Consider the following 24,941-nt stretch of genomic DNA (forward strand, 5'->3'; position numbering starts at 1 on the left):
CCCCTACCAGTCTTGCCGAAAGATACACAGTCCCACTGGGAACGCTGCACAGATGGCACACACCCCGCACACGCACCCGCCCAGACATGCCCTGCACAGTCACCCCATTCAGGTACCACAGAGATACACACACCAGTGCCGCTTTGTGATTCAAAATGTTTTATACTGAAATACACATGGGCTGATCCCCAAAAGGGTTGGGTTGGGGAAGAAAGAAATGATGAAAGCGGGGTGACCGCAGGGCTCGATGTCGCCAACACTTGGAGCACGTGCCAGTCCCTCTCTCTGTCTGCCCATCCTGGCAGGACGGTGAGACCTGGACATCTGGAGACACTCAGCTGAGCAGGGCAGAGGAGGCAGCCAGTCCTGGGCCCGAGAGTCCTCAGCTGAATGGCTTCACCAGCTTCATGGCAGTATAGTTCTGGAGGGAGGGGGGAGAGGCAGGGACAGGCGGTGACAGCTGCCAGGGACACGGAGCTGGGAAAGGTGGCTGACCCCCTCAACCGCCTGCCTGCACCTCTCCCTCGTCAGCCCCCAGGCCACACTCAGCTCAACACTCCACCCTGCCAGCGCTCTCGCTGTCACACGAGCCCACACGCTTGCCTGGGGGCCACAGCGCCTGAATGGCTCTGGCTTCTCCCCTGTCACTCCAGGGCCCACTCCCAGGTTCTGCCCAGCTACCGAGAGGACTCTGCCCCTGGCCAGGCCAGGCCCGGCCTTTTCCAGCAGACAGGTGGCCTGGGGGCATGGCTGTGCTTCTCCCCACCCTCCTCCCACACTCCCCAGCACGGGAACCTGGGGCTCGTTGGCCACCATGCTCCCATCCAAAACGCAGAGAGAGAGTTCGGGCGGGGGGTATAGAGGGATGACCCACAGTGCGGGCCAGCCCTAGAGATGGGTCACCCCCGATTAAGCCCTGGCTGCTGCAGGACTGGCAAGAATCTCCCCTCCCCACTCCTCCCCCCCAAAACCATGAAAACACATACAACACAACACAGGGCTCCTAATTGGGACAGTATGTTCCCCAGCGCCGCCCAGGAAAGCCAACTCTGGAAACAAAGCCGCCGCTCCTTCCCTGCCAGATCGCCTCCTGCCTCCCCACACTGGCCCTGCTCCCGGCTGCCTCTAGGGCAGAGCTGGGAGGAATCAGACAGGCTGCCCTCCCTGTCCCCCTCCCAGGGGAATTTCCAAGAGGGTGGGAGATTAGGCCAACTGGCGGGGAGCCCCTTTGCACCCAGGCCTCTGCCCACCAAAGGCCTGAAAGCCAGGTGATGGACGGTCACAGGACTGGCATCCACCAGGTGACAGGGTGACTTGGCTGGAGGGAAGCAGGATATGCCCAGCTTGTAGCAAAGGCCTGCAAGCAAAATCAGTCTGCAGTCTCAGACCCAGGCTGCCCTACAGCCCTCGCCTAGGATCTAACCCCACATGCCAGCTCTGGAGAGAGAAGGCAGGGTTGGTATTTGAAAGAGGACAATTCCCGAAGACCTCAGAGGAGACTGATGCTGCTGCTGGGGACTCAGGACACAGGGAAGAGGCTCTGATCAGGGCCTGCCCACAGGGATTTGGGATAAGGCTGCCCCAGGGATGAGAAAGGACCACAGGCTGGAAGTGACTGGAAATCTTCTGTCCATCTCCCAGCCAAGCAGCAGGACCTCCTTCCCCAGGTCCCTGAGGTCTAGTCTGCAGCCCTAGTGCCTTGCAGGAGCGGGGCCCAGCTGGCCAGGGCACGGGGCCAGGCACAGGAAGGGTGGTGGTGATGTCACTTTGAGCCTGCCCCTGCCGTCCCCCCAGCTCTTCAGCAGAAGGCTGGCTTGGCATGCAGCCCCGTGGGGAAGGCAAAATCGCTCCCCTATCCACAGTGCCAGTCACAGCAGGTCAGCACTGACCTATCCCAGCCCCTTCCTCAGGCGACGGGAGGGCCTGGCCAAGGTCACTGGGGAGCCACTGACAGAGCCAGAACCCAGACAACAGCTCCTGACTCCACATGGAGATGTGTCCCGCACAGCAGCGATGCTCAGACCTTGATGTTCCCGAGGCAGATTCTGCTCAGCAGCCCTGGGGCTGGCCCAGGACTCTGCATTTCTTACCAGCTCCCTGATGCTGTCGTTGCTTGCTCCTCAGACCACCTCCTCAAGGAGCGAGGGTCTACACCAGCTCCCCTTTGCCCACACTCCCCGGCCTGGCCTCTCGGTGAGGCGTTAGGCTGCACCCTGTGCTCCCCCTTGTCCCTGGCTTCACTGTGTCTCCTCGTGGACCGACAGCTCCCAGCGGCACTGGCCCCACCAGCCTCTCCCTCACCCACACAACACGCCCTCACCTCCCAGACACACTTCGCGTGCTAATAAGGTCTTCGCCTGAACCGAATGGCGGCTGGGTGCACTCAACATGAGAGGAGGTAAGCCTGAGGACAGGCCAGGTGAGGGCCACTGCGCCTCCCCACCTTGGCCACCGGGCTGTGCCCCAGGGGAGGAGACACAGGGGACCGGAAGGGGAGTCCTGGGCCCAACCCCTGAGCCCAGGTCACTGCCAGGGCAGCTACCCTCCTGGCCCCACACTTGCTCGTGCCCTTCCAGGGCCCAGCAGCTAACCTTGTACTTGTAATCTGTCTTCCTTTGCTTCAGGAGGGCCCCCCAAACCGAATGAGCTTCAGGGCCCCCCAGCCTGGACCCGCCCCTGGGCCTCAGTCACGTTTGGCCAATGGGCCGTGAGTCGTCTTGCTGAGCCGCAGAACAGTCTCAGCCTGGCGCTCCAGGCGACACAGTCAGCTGGGACAAGGGCCCGGCTCGCGGCCCAGCTCATGGTCATCCCAGTTCTAGACCCTCTTTTGTCACTTAGGGTCCAAGGGGTAGCCGGGGCCTGGACGTCCAAACCAGAGCATCGTCTCAGTTGCTTCCACAGTTCATGACCTTAGGGCCTGCAGGGGATTGTTCCGTGGTTTTAACTGTCCTCCTCGTAGGAGGCGTGCTCTGCAGGTACAATGCCTTGCCAGCTATGGTGGGAGAGCGCTCTCGGGCGCCTCGTCCTCCCGGAGGATTCACGAAGCAAAGAGCTCACAGGTGAGTGATTCCCAGAGTGCACTACCCGCTGTGGGGACAGTGTGCTTGGCCGGCGGCCTGGTGCTGACCAGGGCTGTGGCTGGAACCCCAGACCGGGAGCTGTACACAGATTGCCATGCAGCCCTGAGCTGGTCCCTCTCCTCTCTGGATGTCTGTTTCTTTCCATTCAAATAAGGGTGACATGGAGTTGATCACACCATTCCTCTACTTGTATACGATTTTGAATTTTTTGTATTAAAAAGTTTCAAAAATTTAAAGAATATTAAAAATCTGGTATCAGCCTGGGGACACTGTGATCCCTTCTGAGGTTCTAGAGACACTGGGGGTGCTGTTGTGAGGATCAGGGAAGCACAGGCAGGGAAGAGAGCTCCAGATCCTCCTCCCTTAGGAGGGGCCCATGGAGCTGGGCACAGCAGTCCCCACGCGGGTGGCCCTGGCCACTCTTTGGCAGGCATCAGCTGGCTTCTTAGCAGGTGAAAGGGGCCCCAGTGTTTACTGTGCCCAGTGAGATGCTCCTTGCCCACCCTCTCCTCACCCACACATTGCCCCACGCCCACCCCACTGCAGCAGGCAGGACACACTTTATCAGGTTCCCAGGTGGACAGTGACACCCTCTCCAGCCCCAGGTCCTCAGCAGGTGCCATCCTCACAAACAGAGGGCCTTCCCTTACCTTCCCGACCCAGCTCCACACCCTCCTTCAAGAAGGTTCCCCTGCCCATGCCTGCCCAAGGGGCCTCGCCTTCTGCCAACCCCTTGATTACATAGCCCCTCAGGGGCTTGCTGAGGATGCTGTGTCTCCCCATCAAGGGCAAGAACTCAGATTCCCTCATTGGACTAAGAGCTCCCCAAGGGTCTCCTACCAGACTGGGGACTCCCCAGAGCAGGGCCTATGTCTCCCTCATCAGACCATGGACTCCCCAAGGACAGAAGCTACTTCTCTCCATCAGACACGGGGTGCACTTTGAGGACAATGACAGACTCCCCTGAGACCAGAAGCTGCTGGAGGTCAAGGGCTGTACCTCCCACGTCAGACCAGGAGCTCCTCCAAGACAAGGGTCTGTGCCTCCCCACTCAGGCCTGCTTACCGGGAAGGAGTAGATGAAGATGCCCAAGAACAGCAGGAGGATGAAGAGAATGATGACGAGGATGATGGCGCACCGGAACCGCCGCCAGAGGATGAACTTCATAGTCTTGTACGGGGAGGTGAACCAGAGGAAGGACGTGTCAGGGCGCCTGCGAGTGAGATCCCAGAGGTCAGCAGGGTACCTCCCACCAGGGCTGCTCCCTCCGGGTCCTGCTCACAAACTGCCCTGGCCCTCCCCAGTCAGCCCCCCAGACCTGCCCAGCCTCCAGGCCCCCAGCCCCTGTCTGCACCTGCATCCCCCTCTCCTCCCAGCCTTCGCTCCAGTGTGAGTCCCGCCCATGTTGCCCTCCTCTTCTTGGTGCTGTCAAGCCCTGCACACCCTCAGGGACCCCGTTCTCAGCCACCCTGTCCAGGTCACCTTCCCTGCCACTCTCTCCTTCCTGACCCAGGACTTAATCACAGACTAGAGATTTGGGGGCTGGGCAGAGCTCCAAGGGGCTCCACATTAGGTGAGCTACGGTCCCTGAGCCCCAGATAAGCTAAGCCACTGGCCTAGATGCACGTGGCTGGTTCACTGTCAGGGAAGGATGGCAGGGAGTGAACCCAGAAAGCTGATTGTCTCTCATAACCAAGAACCTCAAATCCTTCCCCTAGGTCAGCCTCACAATTCAAAGAGCAGGGAGGATTTTGTGTCTCAGTAACGGCCGTTTTAACATCTGCTTGCGTGCTGCTGGGTCTCCTGGGTCTCTCTCTGTCTTTCCACCCAGATCCCAGCATCCTTGGGCAGGGATGCCTCTCAATGCTCTGCCAGCCTTTGGCACTCAGGATAGCGCTATAACAAAGTGGGCTGTCCGTGCTAAGTGTGACTTGAGCTGAGCAGGTCGTGGAAAGGGACCCAGCAAAGGCAGCCCCACCCACTCAACGCCCCCCCACGAACAGCCATCTTTCAGGCTCCGGTAACTGCCTTCAAGGCTTCTGCATCCACCGGATTGGGATGTAGGCCCCTCCCTTAGAGGCCTGTGAAGTAGGGGAGGCAGGGACTAGGCCCCCATTTCACAGATGGGAAAATTAAAGCTGAAAGGCCTTTTGAAAGCCACATTGAAAAACCACAGGAAAGCCATGGAAGGCAGCTTGGTCAGGGAAAGACCTTAGTCAGGCTCCGGGGCCAATCAGACCAGGTGTGAGAATTTCAGCTTCGCCACTTTCCTTGGAATGACCTTATTTAACTTTGCTGTGATTGTTTCCTCATCTGTAAAGCGGGGATACTAATAACGACTCAGCAGGGAAGGTTCCATGACACAACATATACATGCCATATGACAGCACGCCTGGCCTACAACCAACAGCTACCCAACAGCGCCTGCTTCTGGAACTAGCTGATGAGCCCAGTGTGTCCTGGAATGATGTCTGTCACCTGCCCCCTAACAATGTGTACCCTTGGATGAGTCACACCCCTCTCTGGGCCCTGGGACCTCTGTGCGGCTATACAGTGAGTGCCTCCTGTACTGTGGATACTCCTCCCCATCCCCTTGGGCATCAGGGGTCAGGGGCTGGGCACCAACCTTGGGTCCTCGAGCTTGGGGTTCATGTTGGGCTCATCCCGGCCCTGGCCGGCCGGCCGCTCCTCATGTTCGCTCTCAGCTACAATCTCCAAAGTCATCTCCAACTTGCCCTGAGGGGACAGAGACATAAAGGCTTGGCCCCATGGCTTGGAGAGGAGCCAGGCCGGACAGATGTAAAGGTCACTTTATGATTTGTTTGAAAAAAAGATACAGGGTGATCTGATCATAAAAGTACCTGCTCCTTGCAGAACACATAGGAACTACAGAAATGTATAAAAAAAGGAGACTGTCACCCATACTTCTACTATGTAGAGACAAGCACTCTTAAGATTTTATTCATCAGTGCTATTTTTCTTTGCAAGTATATGAAATATCACACTGTGTTTATATGGTTCTATAGCTTGTTTCTTTCATTTAGGAATATATTTTATTATATAATTATATACTCTTTAAAGTTTGCTTTTAATGATGTATCTATGCAATGGTTGACCATTTATTTAGTAAACCAGTTATTTTGGTTTGTTTAGGTTGTTTCCAACTCTTTGTTGTTATAAATAAACCCTAAATTTTTAATTTTATGGGGTTATTTCTTTAGGAGAGATTTTAGAAGTGGGATGAAAAATTTCAAGGGCATAAATATTGTTAAGTCTCTGGTTATATATTACTAAATTGTTTCCCCAAATGGTAAAAATCGTTAGCCTGCCCAACAGAGGTAAATGAGAGGGCTGTCTCTCTGCTTCCTCACTAGCAATAAGTGTCTCTATTTTTTTTTTTTTTTTTTTTTTTTGCAGTATGCGGGCCTCTCCCGTTGCGGAGCACAGGCTCCGGACGCACAGGCTCAGCGGCCATGGCTCACGGGCCCAGCCGCTCCGCGGCATGTGGGATCTTCCCGGACCGGGGCACGAACCTATGTCCCCTGCATTGGCAGGCAGACTCTCAACCACTGCGCCACCAGGGAAGCCCAGTGTTTCTATTTTTTTAAAATTCTAATATAATACGTAAAAAATGTTTTCACATTTTAAAGCATTCCTTTAAGTAATTACTAGGGGAAATGAACCTTCTTAAATATTTAATGGCCACTATACTGCTTTATGTATTATCTATGTATGCCCTTTGCTCATTTTTCTTTTGAGATGTTAGTATTTCTTATTAATTGTTATAATTTGTTATACAACATGGATATTTTATTTCAAGGGCCACTTTAGGGATTGGCTGGCTGCCTGCCATTTCTAAGTACAGTTGACCCTTGAACAACATGGGTTTTAACTGCACAGGTCCAATTATACACAGATTTTTTCAATAAATATACAGTTGGCCCTCATTTGCAGGTTTCAGATCTGTAGATTAAACCAAGCACAGAAGGTGGACTTGAGCATCCATGGATTTGGTGTCCACGGGGGCTCCTGGAACCAACCCTCTGCTGATACCAAGGAAGGACAGTCAACTCATTTACTTCCTCTGCAGAGGAAGGATGATTCTCCATGGTCCCCAGTCATACCCCTGGGCAGACCTCTGGGCAGGGAGAAGAGGACAAGGACAGTCCCTTATAGGGCCCTGCTCAAATGGGAGTGGCATGACCCCTGTCCTCCACAGGAAGCCCAGCCAGAGGGGAACCCAGGATACAGATCACTGTGAAGGCCAAGGAGCAGCGTACAAATTAAACAGGGTCCACGGGAGATCAGGGCATCTTTAGATTTAGATAGCCTTTCCTGGGATACGAGCCTCGAGGAGACGAAGGCTGGGAACTGGCAGGGAAGAGGGACAGTGTCTTGGGAAACAGGCAGGGAGGGCAGGAGAGAGGGAGAGGAACACGTCTGTGCTCAGCGATTTCTGTGGACGAGTCACTCCCGCGTCTCCACCCACCAGAGGGAACAGACTTACCGCCAGTATCTTCTTCTCACCCTCGTCTGCCACACAGGGCCACCAGCCCTTCACGGTTTTCTGTTCAAAAAGGGACACAAACCACTCTGGGTGGAAAGTGTCATCCAGCTGGTCCAAGGAACACTTCTCAGCTGTCTTGGCAGGCTTGGGCATGCGGTTGAGGTCCAGCTGCAAAGAACCTGTGGCAGAGGAAGGTGCTTTGGCCCACGCTTTCTCAGTCACTGCCAGCCTAGGGCCACCCTGGGGCTGGGCAAGTTCAGCCTCCTCAGCTTCTATCCATGGTCTTAGCCCCATGGCTCAAATTCCACTCTCCACCCACTGGCTCTCATTCCATCTGTACAGCTTCCCATCCATCTATTCATGCATGTATATGCCTGCTACTGTGCCCTGATTGATGCACCCTTAACAGAACTTCCCACCTGCTCAACTATTCATCTTACTATGCACAAATTCACTCATTCACCCATCATCTACATCCATCAGCCATCAACTTTTTAAACTGTTTTTAGTGCAGTAAAATATTTATAGATAAGATAAAATTTGTTATTTTAACCATGTTCAGATGTATACTTCAGTGGCATTATTTACATTCACAACATTTTGCAACCATCAGCACTACCTATTTCCATAACTTTTTCATTCCCCCCAAACAGCAACTCTGTACCCATTAAGTAATAACTCCCCATTCCTCTCTCCTCTCAGCCCTGCTAACCTCTAAATCTACTTTCTGTCTCTATGAAAAAGCCTATTCTAGACAGTTCATATAAGTGGGATCATAAAAATTTATCCTTTTGTATCTGGCTTATTTCACCTGGCATAATTAGTTTTCCAGACTCATCCATGTTGTAGCATGCATCAGTACTTCATTCTTTTTTATGGCTGAATAATATTCCTTGGTATGTATATACCACATTTTGTTTATCCATTCATCTGTTAATGGACACTTGGATTGTTTCCACCTTTTGACTCTTGTGAATAATGCTGCTCTGAACACTGGTGTGCAGACGTCTTAGTCCCAGTTTTTAATCCTTTTGGGTACATAACTAGAAGCAAAATTGCTAGGTCATATGTTTAGCTTTTTGAAGAACTGCCAAACTTTTTTCCAAGCAGCTGTGCCATTTTACATGCATACCACCAATGTACAAGTGTTCCAATTTCTCCACATCCTCTCCAACACTTGTTATTTTCCATTTTTTGTTTTGTTTTTGCTTTTTTATAGGTATAAGTGTTATCTCATTGTGGTTCATCCACCAATTTTTTCATCTGCCCACCTAGTTATCCAAGCAGCTATCTTTCTATACTGCTTCATCTACTCATCAATTTTATCCATCTTCTCCAAGAATAGCTCCATCTACTGGGTTGGGCCATATGAAAATTCTGGTATTCAACTATCTTTGACGTATAAAAACAGCAATTTCATGAGGTTTCACCTAATCCAATTCCAACAACACAAAGTCAATGGGATTGGAGCATAGGTTACTGAAGGGATTAGGTGAGAGAGGTAAATCTAAAAAATATTTCCCAAGGCCAAATTGAAGAAATTCTGTAACAGGGAAGAGCCAAATCTGACTACATGTTGGATCTGTTTCTCTTACTTTAACCTTTGCTTTCCACTGCTTTTGTTCACTAAAAGGATACTGTCTATACATAATGGCCTGCCTTGGGGAAGCCTGCCCCTCTCCCTGAATGTTGAACCAAAGTGCCTTTTCCAGGGAAACATCCAGAACCTGTCCATCTGTGGATGGCTATAAGAAAGAAGAAATTAACACATCCCCTTCCCAAGGCTGGCCATTCCAGGTGATGTTTGCAAAACTTATGGCCTTTTTACTTTACTTCCTCATCTCCTCCCCCTCTTTGTGCTATAAAAGAAACTGGCATCCAAACCCCAATAAGATGGTTATTTTGAGACATTAGTCTGCAATTTTCTAAGTCTGCCAGCTTTCCGAATAAAGTCGTATTCCTTGCCTCAACACCTCATCTCTGATTCATTGGCCTGTCGTGTGGCAAGCAGAGTGAGCTTGGACTCGGTAACAAATTTGGCAAGCCAGCCAGGAGGCTTGCTGCTTTTGGCTAGCCAGCCCCGGTCAGGGAACATTGTGGCAAGGCCTAGCAGATGCCAGGACCATTTGTCCTGAGGACCTTCCCTTCAAACCTCCCTGAAGCAGCGCCAGCTACTGCAGCACTTGGCAGTTAAAGCAAGGAAAAGACCAACTTCTACGAGTCCACAGACTCAATTTTGTACGGTTAGTCTACCCAATTCGGTAACCAGTTCATTTGTTTTGGTCTTGGTCTTGTTTTGCTTTTGTGTATCCTTTTGTGTTGCAAGTCAATGAACTCGACTTTGTAGGGTAAGTTGCTCCAGCTTGCACACTGGGAACATATTTCCCTCTCAATTTGGGCTTTTCCTTTATGGGATAAGCCAATTTGTTTGATTGGGGTACCCTATTGGAGGGGGGAATTGGTGTTGGACTCTACCTGATTTGGAGCCAGTTCATTGGGAACTAGTTCATTGGTTTTGTAGGGTAAGTCTACCGGATTTGGGAACTAGTTTGTTGGTTTTGCAGGGTAAGTCTACCTGATTTGGGAACCAGTTTGTTGGTTTTGGTCTTGGTTTTGTGTGCACAGATGCTAGAATTTGTTTGGGCCTTTTGTGTTGGAATTTGTTTGTGTCTTTTGTGTTTTGGTAGTATCAAACTTATAAAAATTGGAAATACTCCATCTATCCTGAAGGAGAGCCCTTTGGGGTGTATATTAGATAAATGGGCAAAACATAGCCATGAGCCTATGACTAAGAAAGACATGATGTACTATTGTAATAGGGTGTGGACCCAAAATATGTTAGGATCAGAAGAATGATGGTCCCTGAATAGCTCACTCAATTATTATATGATCTCTCAGTTAGAAGTGTTTTGCAAAAGAGCAGGCTGCACCAACAGTTTCTCCAACTGCTCCCCCCAATGCTGCCAACAAACCTCCTGTTTCCCCTACCCATGGAGATCAAATAGAAGTTTCTATGATAACCCCCAAGGCACAGGGACCTGGTTTAGTATCACCATCTAAGACCCAAAAGGACATCCAGTTTGGACCAGGGGCCACTTCTACAGCAGGGCAATTTCCCTTGTGCCAACATCCTGTAAGAGGCCAGGGGACTCCCTTGGACTTGAGGCATCCGATTCTAATTTCCCCACAGGAGCCCCAGATAACTTTGACAGTGGAGAACAAGTTGATTAACTACCTTCCCTATTTATCTTAAGAGGCCTGTAAATATTAAACAAAGGGGAAACAAAGGCATCCTAGGAAAAACTTGACTGTATCTTTGAGATATAAGTGTCCTATCTGGTCTTCTCAGGAATGCTCATCTCTGCCATCTTTTTAAAATGCAAACTTTGAAAAGAGGGCAAAGTAATTTAGAAATTGACTTGTCAAGGATAAATTAAAAACCTAAGTGTTTTTTCTGTAAAAATTCAGCCATCTAGACAAGTGAACTTGATTTGTTCCATCTGCCAGAAACCTAATTTTAATCCAACCTCTTTTTGTAAACTGATGGGCTTTATGTTGCTGTACGTGACTCAGGGCTGAAATTTTGAAATGAGAACTATGATGTCTCTGTTTGTTTGTGTCCTTGTATGTGTCTTTGTCTTTGGATAACATTGATGGGGTTGATTTGCGGATGAGCTCTATTTAATTGGCTTAAAGAAGAGAAAGTTCTTACAAACCAAACAATTCTAAATACAAGAAAAATTAAGCTAAATGAATTTCGGGTTCATGTGCACTGAGAAATATTCAGTATTAATGTTTGTTTTTTGATCTAATTAATATAGACATGTCATTAGAGTCATCAGCATTAAGTATAATACTTTCATTATGCCTAGGTTTAATATAAGCTAAATAAAATCTTGTTATATCTGTTGCAAATTTGTCAGCAAGGAAAGTAACTTGATGTAAAGAAACTTTTAAGGAAAGAAAATGCAAATGAGATAAGAGCTTTAGGTGCACTTTTTAAAATAACTATCTTTATCTAAAATTAATCTCTCCAGAGCTTTCCTGGTGGTGCAGTGGTTAAGAATCCGCCTGCCAATGAAGGGGACACAGGTTTGATCCCTGGCCTGGGAAGATCCCACATACCATGGAGCAACTAAGCCCATGCGCCACAACTACTGAGCCTCCGCTCTAGAGTCCACATGCCACAACTACTGAGGCCCGTGCTCCACAACAAGAGAAGCCATGATAATGTAAAGCCCACGCACCACAATGAAGAGTAGCCCCCGCTCGCTGCAACTAGAGAAAGCCCACGCACAGCAACGAAGACCAAACACAGCCAAAAATAAACACAAATAAATAAATTAATTAAAAATTAAATTAAAATAAAAATCAATCTCTGCAGATATTCAACAACTTGAAAGTTAGAATTGTGCTAAAATAAGTTAAGTCATGGAAGGTTTATGGAAAGTGGACCCCAAGAAAAGAGTTTTGTACATGGTCAGGATTGACTAAGTTTAAAATAAGTTTAACTGAGTAAATGAATTTTAAAAGTACGATGGTGAAAAACTTGAATTTGGCTTTTCTCTCTGTTAAGAAGACAAGGTTTCTTAAGATTCTGAATTGCCTCTGATAACAGATTTTAAGTTTTTCTACCTTTTAAGTGATCTGTTCTGTATTTGCCTTTGAAATCTTTTATTGTTACTTCGGCTAAGTGAATAACTATTGTTTCACAGTGACCTGCGATCCTATCTGACTGTTTAAACCCTTTTGATATTTTTTTGACAAAACTTCACAAATCAAATTATAATGAAGTTCCTTTGAACTCTAGCTAACTTTGGGATGCTTCAAAGTGCCCCTGAAACACCCCAAAGAGAGATATTAACTAATTAGGTTCACTTGGTATGTTGAATTACATGGGAAGTGTCAAATAAATAATAAATCTTCTTAGGTTATACTGTATGGCAAATGATACAGGTATTCTAGAGATTATATGGAGTTCCTAAAGTTTGATGTGTGCTGGTAAAATGTTATCCATCATAATTCTAGTTATTATCTAAATGTATTGCATGTCACAGCACTAACCAAGTTACTTTGTCAATTGCATTGTAATCAGATTTAAACGTGCCTTCTTAAGTCTTTCCTCATTATAGACAGTTATGGTTTCACTCTGATGATGCCTTTGTAAAAATGCTTCCTCTTCAAGAAGATTTATAGGAAGGACTTTGGATAAATACAAGTTTCTGGCTTTCAGGCCATAATGCTGAACTGGCTAAGAAATTGAAGAATTCTAATGGGAAACCTGATGGTTTATAAAGCTGTTAACAAGAAGGATTAGTTACATAGGACTCAGTAAACTGGTGAATATGGTTATAATTTTTATGGTTTCTATCTGAAAAATGACCAGTTCAAATCTGTGTTTTCCAGGTGTAAGGAAAACCTTCCCCTTAAGCTAATTATGACTCACAGTAATTTGGTAAATTACACCTTTGTAAGCCAAATTGTTTGTACTTTGTGTCTCCCTGCTGCACTATGTCTTTGTCAATGTTACTAGCCGCATTACTTATATCCTGTCTATTTTATAAGACTGTTGTCTCTTACAGTACCCAGTGTGTAACCAGGCTTCCAACAAAACTTCTATGACTAAACATCTTGAGGAAATAGATCACATTTATAATGTAAAACAATTGTAATAGTGTGATTCTAGGTATGGGAAGAAGCAACAAGGGAAAATGTCTCCTGGATCATAATTAGATAGGGGATCCAGAGAATCTTTAATTATCAATAGGGCCTAATCCAAAAACTAGCACTTGGAGTGGCATATCAAGAATTTTCGCCTGATCTGGGATGAGACTCCCAGTGCCGTGGGACAAAAGTTGATCATGAAATGTCTCCCCAATATTGGTCAAAATCCTGACCAAGAGGAGAGGATCTGAGAAATTGAATATTTCCTGCCACATCAGTCATTAGCGATTGCAGCCCTCCAACGTGAGCCGGTGAACCCTGAGGAAACTCAGGATATGAGAATACAGGATACAGGCCCCAGATAGCTAAGGTGCATATCAAGGGAGTGATTTCAGTGAGCCCAGACTCTTGCATTTTCCCATACATAGAAAAGCGCTAAATTCCTTAACTTGAAGTGCTCCCTCCCAAGCTTGAAAACCTCAGAATTCCCACTGAATACATCATAACTCTCAACTTTTAAGCTGTGAATATTTTTTAAGGCTACAGGTGTAAAGGAGACACTTTCCAGAGAGGAACAAAAGAAACAATTTTTGGAACACTGACACCGATGGACACTCCCAGAAAGATCCATCTGATGAAGCAATTAGAACGGTCATCACCCCTTCTTCCACAAGATTGTGGAATGGATATTGACAGTGGGGAATTGTAACAGGGAAGAGCCAAATTGGACTATATGTTGGATCTGTTTCTTTTACTTTAACCTTTGCTTTCCACTGCTTTTGTTCACTAAAAGGATACTGTCTATACATAATGGCATAATGTCTATACATACTATCTATACTCAGGGAACCCTGCCCCTCTGCCTGAATATTAAACCAAAGTGCCTTTGTTCAGGGAAATATCCAGAACCTGTCCACCTGTGGATGGCTACAAGAAAGAAGAAATTAACACACCCCCTCCCTGAGGCTGGCCATTCCAGGTGATATTTGCAAAACTTATAGCCTTTTTACTTTACTTCCTCATCTCCTCCCCTTCTCTGTGCTATAAAAGAAACTGGCATCTAAACCCTAATAAGATGGTTATTTTGAGACTTTAGTCTGTCATCTTCTCGGTCTGCTGGCTTTCCAAATAAAGTCGTATTCCTTGTCTCAACACCTCGTCTCCGATTCTTTGGCCTGTCGTGCGGTGAGCAGAGCAAGCTTGGACTCGGTAACAATTCTTGAATACCATACAAAGGAGATTAGGTTTTTTTCAGTGTGGAATGCTCAGTTACTGCAAGTATTCATTGACTGGATCTATTTTTCTAGCTTTCTTTCTTTCCATTCATCCATTTATCCTTCCATACATCTATCTGCTTTGACTTAACTATCTGCATCCCTCTAGAGCTACCATTTGCTGAGCACTGTATCTATCCATTAATCAGGTCATTATTCTATCCAGCATTTGTTCAACTCTATCAGCATTCATCTATCTATCCACCCATCTACACATCTCTCCATCCCTCAACTACAGACGAATGTTTATTTCCCATTTTAAATATGATCCCAAGATAATATTAAGTAAAAATCAGGATATTAAACTATATATACTATATCTACATAAAGACTGTAAGGAAACAAAGGATTATTTCCTGATGGCAAAATTACAGATCTTAACTATCATTTTCAAAATAAAAGTAATAAGTACTGAAGAGAAGTAAAATATGTAATTAGAAAATACATTATGAAGGGGGAAAAAAGAAATCTCTTAATAATACTGTAAGTTGCTAAAAGAGTAGATCTTAAAATTTCTCTTCACAAGAAAAAAACATTGTTAACTACATAACTTATTTTGGCTATCACTTCACAGTATCTACAAACATCCAATTAAAAAAAATAAATCTATGGAGTTAAAAAGTAGTAGTTTTATTTTTAAAAACAGAAGATGATCCTGTTTAATTTTATTTTGGACACTGTTTTCTCATTCAATAAAATACAATTTTTTGTTTGTCTTTTTAAAATTGATTTTCTAAAGCCTCACCTCATAAAGCCAAGATTGATAGACTGATGCTAAAAAAATTATTTAGTCTGTAAGCAAAAAAAATTCCATAAAAATGTGAAAAGCAATTGAAAAATGGAGAAATTATTTGTAATGTGTCCTTACTATATAAAAAGCTCTGAAAATCAACAATAAAAGAGGACCATCCCAAAACCATAAAAAAGAAAATCCCATCAACAATATGGATAACAAACATATTTTTAAAGTTGTACCTTACAAGTAATGAAGAAATGCAAAGAAAGATAAAAATGAGGTACCACATTGGCAATTTTTTAAAAAAAAAGATAACACTGGCAGCAAAAGTTTAGGAAAAAAGGTGCCCTTAAGGCAAACAGGGCACAGGTGAGAATATAAAAATGTAAAATCTTTCTAGAGGGCTGTTGAACAAAATGTTTCAAAAACCACTAAAATGTACAAAGACTCTAAAAATCTACTTCTTAGAGTTCAGGAAGGATACCCACAAAGGGTCCAAAGATGTAAGCCTAGGCTGTCACTCACGCAGGAAGTCCTAGAGATGAGCCGAGTACGCACCTGGGGGGACTAATGAGGGTCCGATGGGACATCAGGTGGGACATTAAGCACCATGATGCAGATACAATGCAGATGGATAACCCCTGACAGAAAGAATGTTTTTAATATATTGTTTTCCCCAAAATCAAGATCTAAGACAGTATGTGTAACATAAACCAATTTTGCTATCTATATGCCATATATGCATGTGTATATATATGTATAAAATACACATATAACACATATGTGTTTGCTTGTATAAGATACATGCCAAAATAATAATACAGGCCAAAGTGAAGGTTATCTTAGTTATATTAGTGAAGATTATCTCTGGGTAGTGAGATTATAATAAAATAGGAAGGGGAGGCATTGCTTATCTCCGGTTTCTAACTTTGCCACAGGAATTATGTATTCCAGAATAATAAGTAAAAGAACAAAAGTCCAACGTGGTGCTATGATTTTGACACCCTGAATCTTCTACAGTGAAGTTTGGAGCAGCTGCCAGTCCTCCAAGTTCAGGGGACCAGGCTCGGGGTCAGGGGGAAGTGGGGTGAAGAGCAGCCCGACGGGCAGGCAGCCCTCCTCCCCATTCCTGCTGGGGCTGCTCCTCAGAGCATCCTCTGCAGGGGCCCAAGAGCTCGGTGACTTCTGCAATCACGGGCCACCCAGGGAGGGCTCCAGTGATTCGTCCAAGCCCGCCCTGCCCCCAGGTGGCAGAGCAGAACTGCAACACAGGACTCGGTGACTTCCTGGACCGTCTTTCTCACCCCTTGACTGAAATTCACACAACAAAATGCACCATTTTAACCATTGTAAAGTGTACAACTCAGTGGCTTTTAGTATATTCACAGAGTTGTGAGACCACCAGCACTATCTAATTCCAGAATATTTTCATCACCCCTAAAAAAACACCAGACCCACGAGCAGTCCGTCCCCAACCTCTTCTCCTTCCAATCCCCGGCAACCACTTTCTGCCTCTGTGGATTACGTATTGCGGACATTTCATGTAAAGGAATCATATGATGTTTGTACTTTTGCGTCTGGCTTCTTTCACTTGGTGTGTTTTCAAGGTTCACCCATGGTGTAGCATGATCTCATTTCTTCTTGTGGCTGAATAACATCCTATTGTAGGGATAGACCACATGTTCCCAGTGAACTTTTATAGCTGTCATGGGGCTGCTACTTACAGTCCAGCCAGCGGGCCCCACACCTCACCCTGTGAAGGCACCATCTCCACCTAGTCCTCCAACCCAACGCTCCCTGTTCCACAGTCAGGGTTGCAGCACACTTTCCCCCAGCAGAGTCCTGGCCCCAGGTGTGTTCATTTGCTCAGTCTCTGGGGTACAAGGGCGAAGAGAACCTTGAGCCACTCACTCACTAGACTGAGGTGGCAGGGATCCTGTCACGTGAAAGGCCAGCCAGCCAGTGACGGAGCTCCTGCTTTCACTGCCTTCACCCTGAGCTCCCCTCTCTTCCTTCCCTGGGTCCTACCAACCAACACGGCCCAGCGTTCAATGCCACCTCGGCTGGCAGGCCACCCTGCTGGCCACCCTGATCACCCTGGCACTACTCTGTGTCACCGACCTCACTCAGCACCAGGGACCAGTGACCCTGAGCTCCCTGATCCTCCTGCCAGCCTTCCCACAAGGCCTGAGAGAGGCCCACAAACATACAGCAGGGGTTCTGGGGCAGCCCTGACAGGTAAAATGGTGCTGACCGGAAATGGTGCTCACCCAGAAAGTCATCAAAGGAGAACTTGTCGTTGTCCCAGATCTGGAATACCGCTCGGGCGGGGATCTTGCTCTCTGTCTTGTCCAGCCTCCAGAAAGCATCCTGGCCCAGAGGAGAAGCAAAGGAGGAAGCAGGAGAGCCGGGTTAGAGAGGAGCAGTGGTCCCTTCTAGCCTGGAAGGCTGCCTGGAGGAGGCAGTGGAGGAGGACGTCCCTTAGGGACTTGCCAGAGTCAGGTCCTGGCAGGAAGACTGCTGAGACCCCAGAGGGCAGTGTTCAAGGGCCCCAGAGGGGACCATGCAGGCTCACTTGACATAAGGTAGCTCGTTTAATCCTCGCAATTCCATGAGTCAAGGTTCTCATTGCCTTTACAGATGATGTAACAAAGGCTTGGAGAAGTTAAGAATTTGCCCAAGGTCTGACAGCTAATAAATACAACATTAATATGCACTTCTTAGGCACCAGCCTTTTCCCACTATGAAATCATTTACGCTTCCAACGACCTATGAGGAGATACTATCTTGAGGAAACCAGAGCAAGTAATTTATCCAAGTCACCCAGCTGGGAAGCGGCAAGCTGGATTCCAACCCAGTCATTCAGGTTCAAGAGTCTCTTAATCCTGCCCCTGTGATCTTGGGGACAAGGTGGGCTGGCTGGGAATCTGGGTGTCAGGGGGGACCCCCCGCCACACCACTGTAAGGAGCTGGCACTGGGGGCAGTGTCCCCAGCCCACCCCACCTTCACCTCCAAGAGCTTGCCCTGGGGCACACCGAAAGCTCCCGGTGCTGGGAAGTTCACCAGCCCACCACTGTCCCCTCCCCCCTCCCTCAGACCAGTCAGCCTGGAACAGCACTGTCGTGGGCTTCTCTCCACCAGGGCCTCGTGGAGCAGCTGAGGACTGGGGACTGGCACGCTGAGGCCTGGATCCGCTCCTGGGTCCAGTCACACTCCACTCAAAGGACCGTCCCTGGGGCTTTCCCACTCACACCTATTCTCTTTCCTCTCACTGTAGCTTTACCTGAGTGGGTGGCAAGGACCCACTGACCATCCCGCAGATGGTGGGTGCCAGGTCACAGCAGGGACCTGGACCCAGTCTCAGGGGGACAGACTCCACGGGAGTCAGGGAGCACTGCTGACCACACAGGGTTTGTCTGGGCCCAGGTGCCCTGTGTACACAGCCTTGGTGGCCACTCCAGATCACACAGACCCCACAGAGGTCCCGTGACCAAAGACCGTGGCCAGTGCCCCCCGAGGAATGATCACCTTGCAAAGCAGTTGGCTGCAGCCTGGACTGCTGCCTGGGTTGGTGAAGGGGCTCAGGTCCCCACCTGGCCCCTCGCTCCTGACCCCCATCTGGTGCCTCCCCCTTTTCTGGGCCCCAGCCCTCCTGCAGGTGCCTCCCTCCTCTGGCGGGGCTTTTATGGCCAGCTCTGCAGGCCCGCCTGTACAGGATGCCAGCATCCTCCATGCCTCTGGCCGGCCCGGTTTATGGGCTCAGTAATGAGCCAGAGGTTCAAACAGCCCCTGGTGGGAGCAGCTGGGCTGGGGCTCCAGTCTGGGGATGGCCCCCCAGGTCCCAGGCACTCATTACATTCCCAGTCTGGGCCCTTTTACTAGCTGTTTATTTGCAGGGTGGGTGCCTGACGCACAGGCCGGCTCCGGTGGGTGTGCTGGGCTCCAGGTGGGGAGCCGGCCAGGGCAACCAGCGGTGGTTCAAAGCCGCCGGATGAAAGGAGACCTTGTACTTTACAACAGTCTTGTCTGGTTAATGGGGTCCCTGGAGGGCCTGCCTGCCAGAGGCGCTGAACCCCTCAGCAGAGGGCTGGCTCTGCAGCAGGACCAAGGAGCCCGGAGGCTGTGCAGTGCCCCTGCACTAACCACCCCCAGGCTTAGTTCCCTAGCCCAGGCCAGCTAATTGGTGCCCCACTGTGGGCACGGCTCCCCCTGCCTCCCAGGGTTCTTTCTCCCAGATCGACCCGATGGCCCTGTCTCGGGTCAAGCCAGTTCCTCTCTCATGTTCCTGGTTGACTTCAGAACCCCTTGACTGTTCTCAACCTCCTCTTCTGACCTCTGCCACACACACCCCTCCAGCCACCGTCTCCGGAGCCTGGCACCAAGCGGGGGAAAGTCCCGTTCCCTCAGCCCTCCCCACTCCAGGCCACTCCAGGTGTGCTTCTCCCAGCCTCCTTGACTCCTCCTGGCTCAGCATCCCCCACAGCCTTCTCATTCTCCCAAGGCCAGCCCAGGCCTGCGGGCCATTGGGCCAATGGGTCGGTTCCCTCAGCCCCTCTCTTCCTCTGGAACTCCACTGTGGGTCAGCTCAACTCTCTGCTTCCTTGCTGGTGTCTAAAGGGCAGAGACGAAACCCCACTGTTGCCAAAACGGAGCCCCCTCAAACTGTTTATCAGCAATCCCGTTGGGCCCTCAGAACTGCCGGGTACCACCAGTTAGCTCCCTCTCCCTCTGCCTTTCTCTCCCCTTTTCTCTCCTTCACTCAACAATAGCTGCTTGCCAACTTTGTCACTTGTCTCAAATCACCGGCCCCAGTGCTAGGAGATTCTCTCTCTTCCTACTTTGTAGCAAGAACAGAAGACTCTGCTCCCTGCGACTCCTTGCACCCATCTCCACGTGTCACAACAGAGAGGTGGTCCCGCCTCCCGTGTTGGGCATCTCTCAGCCTGGGTTCCCCAGCCACGCCTCACCCTGTGTAGGGCATGATGAGCACGGGCGGTGGCCCGAAGGAGGGCCTGGCCACCCTTGCCCATCCCCTCCGTCCACAGCAAGGACAGGCACTGTTTGTTTGACTTGGAGCTCTCCCCAGCAAATGCAGCATTTGGTTTGTTATGGAAACATCTTTTGATAGACACACATGCTGAACAAAGGCAAACAAGATTAAACCTACAAATAGGCTAGGCTTTCCTTGACTGCACAGCACCCAGGGCTGTTGCTAAACTCTGCTTTCTGGTAGGCATCCCTGGGTGAAAGAATTCATTTAACCTTATTTAACCCATATTTTCTTTTGTTTGATGGTTTCAGAATGTTCAGCGGAACATTCTGGTTTCTCTGAAGTGCAGATGATTCTGTCTGTTGGGTTAGGAAGGGGTCATGGGGGAAGGATGTAATGAAGAGAATAAAGAGGAACTAGGCAGCCGAGGTCCATTACATATTTCCCTTCTTTAAGCCACACAACCGTTCAGGACAGAAAGAGGAGTCACAGAAGCTTTGCCTTGGAGACCAGCGCCACCTCTGGAAGGAAACGGGACCAGCAGGACCCAAACTCCAGAGAGGTATTCACCCTGTGGAACGGGAGAGCATGTGCAGGCGGAACTGATGCTAGGTGGGAAGCAGTAGTTAGAAGCTCCAACAGAGGGGCCCTCCGCCTCCGGAAGCTGCCTGCCCACGGCGCCCTCCTCACTGTGCTCTGGGGGCTGCTCCCTAAGGGCAGGCTCGGGGCCACCACCCGCCTTGGGACCTGCCTATTTCAGGAGGAGAGGGTTCACGGCCCAGATGAGGCTTCAACTAGAAGATGCTAACCCACAAAGAGCTGAGGACTCTGGAGCTGCCCCCTCCCCCGGCTGAGGCACCGGGCCTCCCCAGGTCTGAGAGATACTAGCCTGGACAGTGGCCCCAGGCCCCAGGCACAGAAATGGGAGAAAGGGGGAAGCAGCAGGGACTTGGCTAAGAAACACCCGATCCTACCGGGTGGCCAGACAACCCAAACCGCAGGCCAGACAGCACTCTGGGGCCGCTCTCCCTAGGGGTTCTGCCCCCCGCCCCGCTCTCTGATGACTGTGCTGGGTTTCCCTACCAATGTTCTCCTCACTCTGAGCCCATGGCCCTCCCTGCGGCCTGGTTTGTTAGGATTTGGACTTAGCTACATACAGTGGTTGTAGCGCTGGTGTGGGGGAGATTGTGGGATGGCAGCGATGCTAACGATGGCAATGATGGAGTGGGCATGGTGGACATGGTGGTGGTGGTGGTGACGCTGGCAGTGATGGGACAATGGTGGTGGCTGTTATGCAGCGATAGCCGAGGTGGTTCCAACAGTGGTGGGGCAGCGGTAAGAGTATGACAGTGACACGGCTCTGACAGTGATGAGGCTGATATTTGACAGCCCTGGGACTAGCACCACTGGGGACAGGAATGACACTCACCTTCTTGGAGACAGTGCAGACTTGCTCAGCTGGCAGGTAGTCAAAAGGGAAAATGAACCTCCAGTTAAAGTTGCCTTCACCTCCCAGGGACCGATAATGCACATCTGTCTTTTGCTTGTGTTCTTCAAAGCCAACCATCCAACTAGACATACACATGTTAGAGAACATGGCTAATTAAGGTCTCCACCACAATACACAGCCTCAACTTAAGCGAACAAGGAATTAAGAAGGTCATTGAACTTGGTAAATGATAAAGGAAAAATAATTTGATGTACCAAATGTGCCATAAATTTCAAAATGTTCTAACTTCTCTCTTGAGGGACATCCTCAGACCTTGTAAGTTCAACTCAAAGATTAATGTGGAAGAAGAAATCTGGTGGGGTTGACTCCCCAGAGGCAGAGACCACTCCCATAAGGCCACCCTTCCTTTCTTGTTCTCCCCCTTCCCTACTCCAGAGTTCCCCCTTTCCCAGCCAACCACCACCCCCGAGGGAGCAGGGGCGACACCGTGGAGCCGGGACGGGTGGGAAGGAGGGCGACTTCCTACCCTTTCACATAAATGTCACTCATCTTCTCCCCGGTGATGCTGAGGTCGTCCAGGATCACATCCTTGGTGTTCCAAATAATACAACGCAGGAAAAACCTGCAGAGAAGGATGACTCAGATCCACATGGATTTCCCACCAAAGGGTGGGCAGTCCTTGTCCGAGAAGCCAAGAGGTCAGCTCACCCAAGACTCTGCTGCTTGCCTGGCTGGACACTTGGCCAGGCTCGCACAAGAGTGAGGCCTGAGTGGCCCAAAGCCTGGCCCAAGAGCCGCCACCTGCTCCCACCCGCAGCAACCAGTCCACCACCCTGCTCAGCTCTGAGCCTGGGCTGGGGTAAGTCACCTTCTGGCTCTCCGTGGGGTGATGTTGAAGGGAGGTCCTGGCCGCCCCAGGGCCTTTGGAAACAGGTCGATCCACATCTGCAGCTTCCCCTGGGGAGGGAGACACGACCCTGCTCTCTCACCACCCTTTTCATTCAACCAACATCTGACCACCTGCTCTGCACTGGATACTTGGAGCATAGGACAGAGAAACCCCAGGCCCTGCATGGAGAGACTCAGCACCCTGTAGGGGAGGTGCCTTCAAGGGGACCATAGGGCCAACCACAGGGGTGAGACCACTGCCCCACAGGCCGAGGACTGGGGTAGCACCTGGGGATCAGGGGTCAGGGCAGCTCTCTGGAGACAGCGATGTTTGCTGAGTCTCACTGTGCCAGGCGGAAGAGGGCAGGGGGCATTCAGCCTTGGGGATGGTGTACACAGTTGTGGAGGTTTAGTGATCGGGGCTCAGAGGGTTTCCACGACAGGAAACCACTCTACCTGCCACCACTTAGCTCCCTCTTTCTCTGCGAGCCGGCTGTTATCTCTGTCCCCATCTTACAGAAGAAGGAGCAGGGATTGACCTAACTTCTTCTGGCTCACATGAGCATGAAAGAGCTGACATTTCAACACCTGCAGTGCCACTCTGGGGAGCTGGTGGCCACGCCACCAAGGGGAGGAGAGCTCAGCTCCAAAGAGCAGAGAGGATGTTCTCTGCATGTCCACAAAGGCACCTTAGTGTCACAAAGGCTGCCTCGGCCCATCTCTGCCTGGAAGCTTTTCTCTCCTCCCCCTCCTCCAAACCCCTCCAGGAGGCCTCCCCATGCCACCCCTGGGCCTGCTGTCCCTCTGCCCTCCCTCCCTCCGCCAGCGAGGGTTCCCCTGGCCCTCCTGATGGCTGCTCTCCCTCTCTGTCATAGGCTCGCCCTGTCTGAACTCCCCACTGCCCAGCACAGGGTTGGCCAACTGGAATGTCACTGACTGAAGGCAGGGGAGGACTCCCTGTGGCCAGGCTGAAACAGCGAGGCTTCAGAATGACCTGTGGGCAGCCAGAGGTCCAGCCTACATGGGGATGGAGGAGAAGCCTCATTCCCCAGGCCCTGAGGCCTGCAGGCAGCCAGGGGAGGCCAGGCTCAAGAGGTCCCCTCGTAGGCCAACAATGGTGACCATTCAGGCTGTGGAGAAACTCCACAAGGAGGGATTAGCCAAATCCTGAGGTCTCCACTGGTGCTTCTGGGATATCCAAGCTGTCCTTGGGGAGGGGTAGCTGAGGGTCAGGGGCTCTGGGGCCCGAGGGTGGAGGTCCTACCTGCTCGATGTCCGGCTGCAGGGGACTATAGAGGGGCCGGGACTCCACGTGCTCAGGGACCAGGCCCTGCTGCTGGAGGACATGCAAGGCCAGACGCTCCTCCACTGGGCCCAGGTGTGGGTTCGGGACCCTGCCAGCCTCTGCCCCAGAGAGAAGACAAAAAAATTGCCAGGACGGAGTGAGCAGGAGATGGTAGGGGGGCCTGAGGGCCTCGGGAAGCTGCTAACCCTGCAGCCTCACCCCTAGCCCAGACACAGTTCTTCTGGCCCTCACGTCTCATTCTCTGTAAGGGAAACCTCGTTTTCCAAGGCTCTGGGCTTAAAATCCAGATTCCCCATTGCCACCAACACTACCAAGCCTCTTCTGTAAGCTCTCCTTCCTTTTTCCCACCCAGTACAAATTCTCCCCACTCTCCAAAGCCCACTCCTTCCAGGAAGCCCTTCCAGATTGCTCTCAACCCTGAGGCTCCACAGGCTCTTCTCCCAGATTGGGCATCTAAGTGCTCTCAGTAGTATTCTCTGTTTCATGCAATCTCTTTGATTAGTAGCAGTAGCTAAAATAATAGCAGTAACAGAGAACACTTATAAAGCAGGAGCCAGGCACTGTTCTTCATAAATATTAACAGGGCTTGATCCTCAAAGTAACCCTAAAAGGTAGGTGCTATTATTAGCCCCATTTCACAGATGACAGACATGAAGCACCGGGCAGTCACACAGCTGGGTAGCAGGGCAGCTGAGATCACACACTCATTAGGAAAGGCGCGTGACTGGATGTGAATACCCCTCCCCTCCCCTGCGTGCTTCCCAGATACACCTCTACCTGCCAGGGGTTGGGTCATGGACTGGTACTGTGGATGGGGTGAGGACACGGCAGTGGTTCTGACCCTGACAAGCCTGGCCAACCAGCCAGCAACATGAACTTGGAGCCCCCTTGACAGAGACCTTGACTGGGGGTAGGAGGGTCCACATGTGTCTATACACACGTACACACACAGGTCTGTGCACTCAGGTGTGCCCATGTTCACCAGCACAGATTCTAACGTACACACACATACACACGTTCATCCATCAAACATGCCCTGCCCACT

At 49.9% G+C, this 24,941-nt stretch overlaps 1 protein-coding gene across 9 annotated transcripts in view; it reads right to left on the minus strand.

Moving 5' to 3' along the window:
- Positions 1-212: 212 nt before the first annotated feature.
- DYSF (dysferlin) overlaps positions 213-24,941 on the minus strand; it is a gene marked incomplete at its 5' end in the record, with an annotated part of 228,163 nt that continues 203,434 nt past the window's right edge. For all 9 annotated transcript variants that reach the window (XM_079721048.1, XM_079721046.1, XM_079721044.1 and 6 more), the window contains 9 exons: positions 213-421; positions 4,146-4,293; positions 5,707-5,816; positions 7,588-7,766; positions 17,532-17,631; positions 21,682-21,823; positions 22,229-22,324; positions 22,571-22,659; positions 23,855-23,994. In XM_079721048.1, coding sequence (XP_079577174.1) covers positions 383-421; positions 4,146-4,293; positions 5,707-5,816; positions 7,588-7,766; positions 17,532-17,631; positions 21,682-21,823; positions 22,229-22,324; positions 22,571-22,659; positions 23,855-23,994 — 1,043 coding nt within the window. In that variant the 3' untranslated portion in view covers positions 213-382. The remainder of the gene's footprint in view (positions 422-4,145; positions 4,294-5,706; positions 5,817-7,587; positions 7,767-17,531; positions 17,632-21,681; positions 21,824-22,228; positions 22,325-22,570; positions 22,660-23,854; positions 23,995-24,941) is intronic.

The sequence above is a fragment of the Hyperoodon ampullatus genome (assembly GCF_949752795.1).
Source record: "Hyperoodon ampullatus genome assembly, chromosome: 15".
Taxonomy (NCBI): Eukaryota; Metazoa; Chordata; class Mammalia; order Artiodactyla; family Ziphiidae; genus Hyperoodon; species Hyperoodon ampullatus.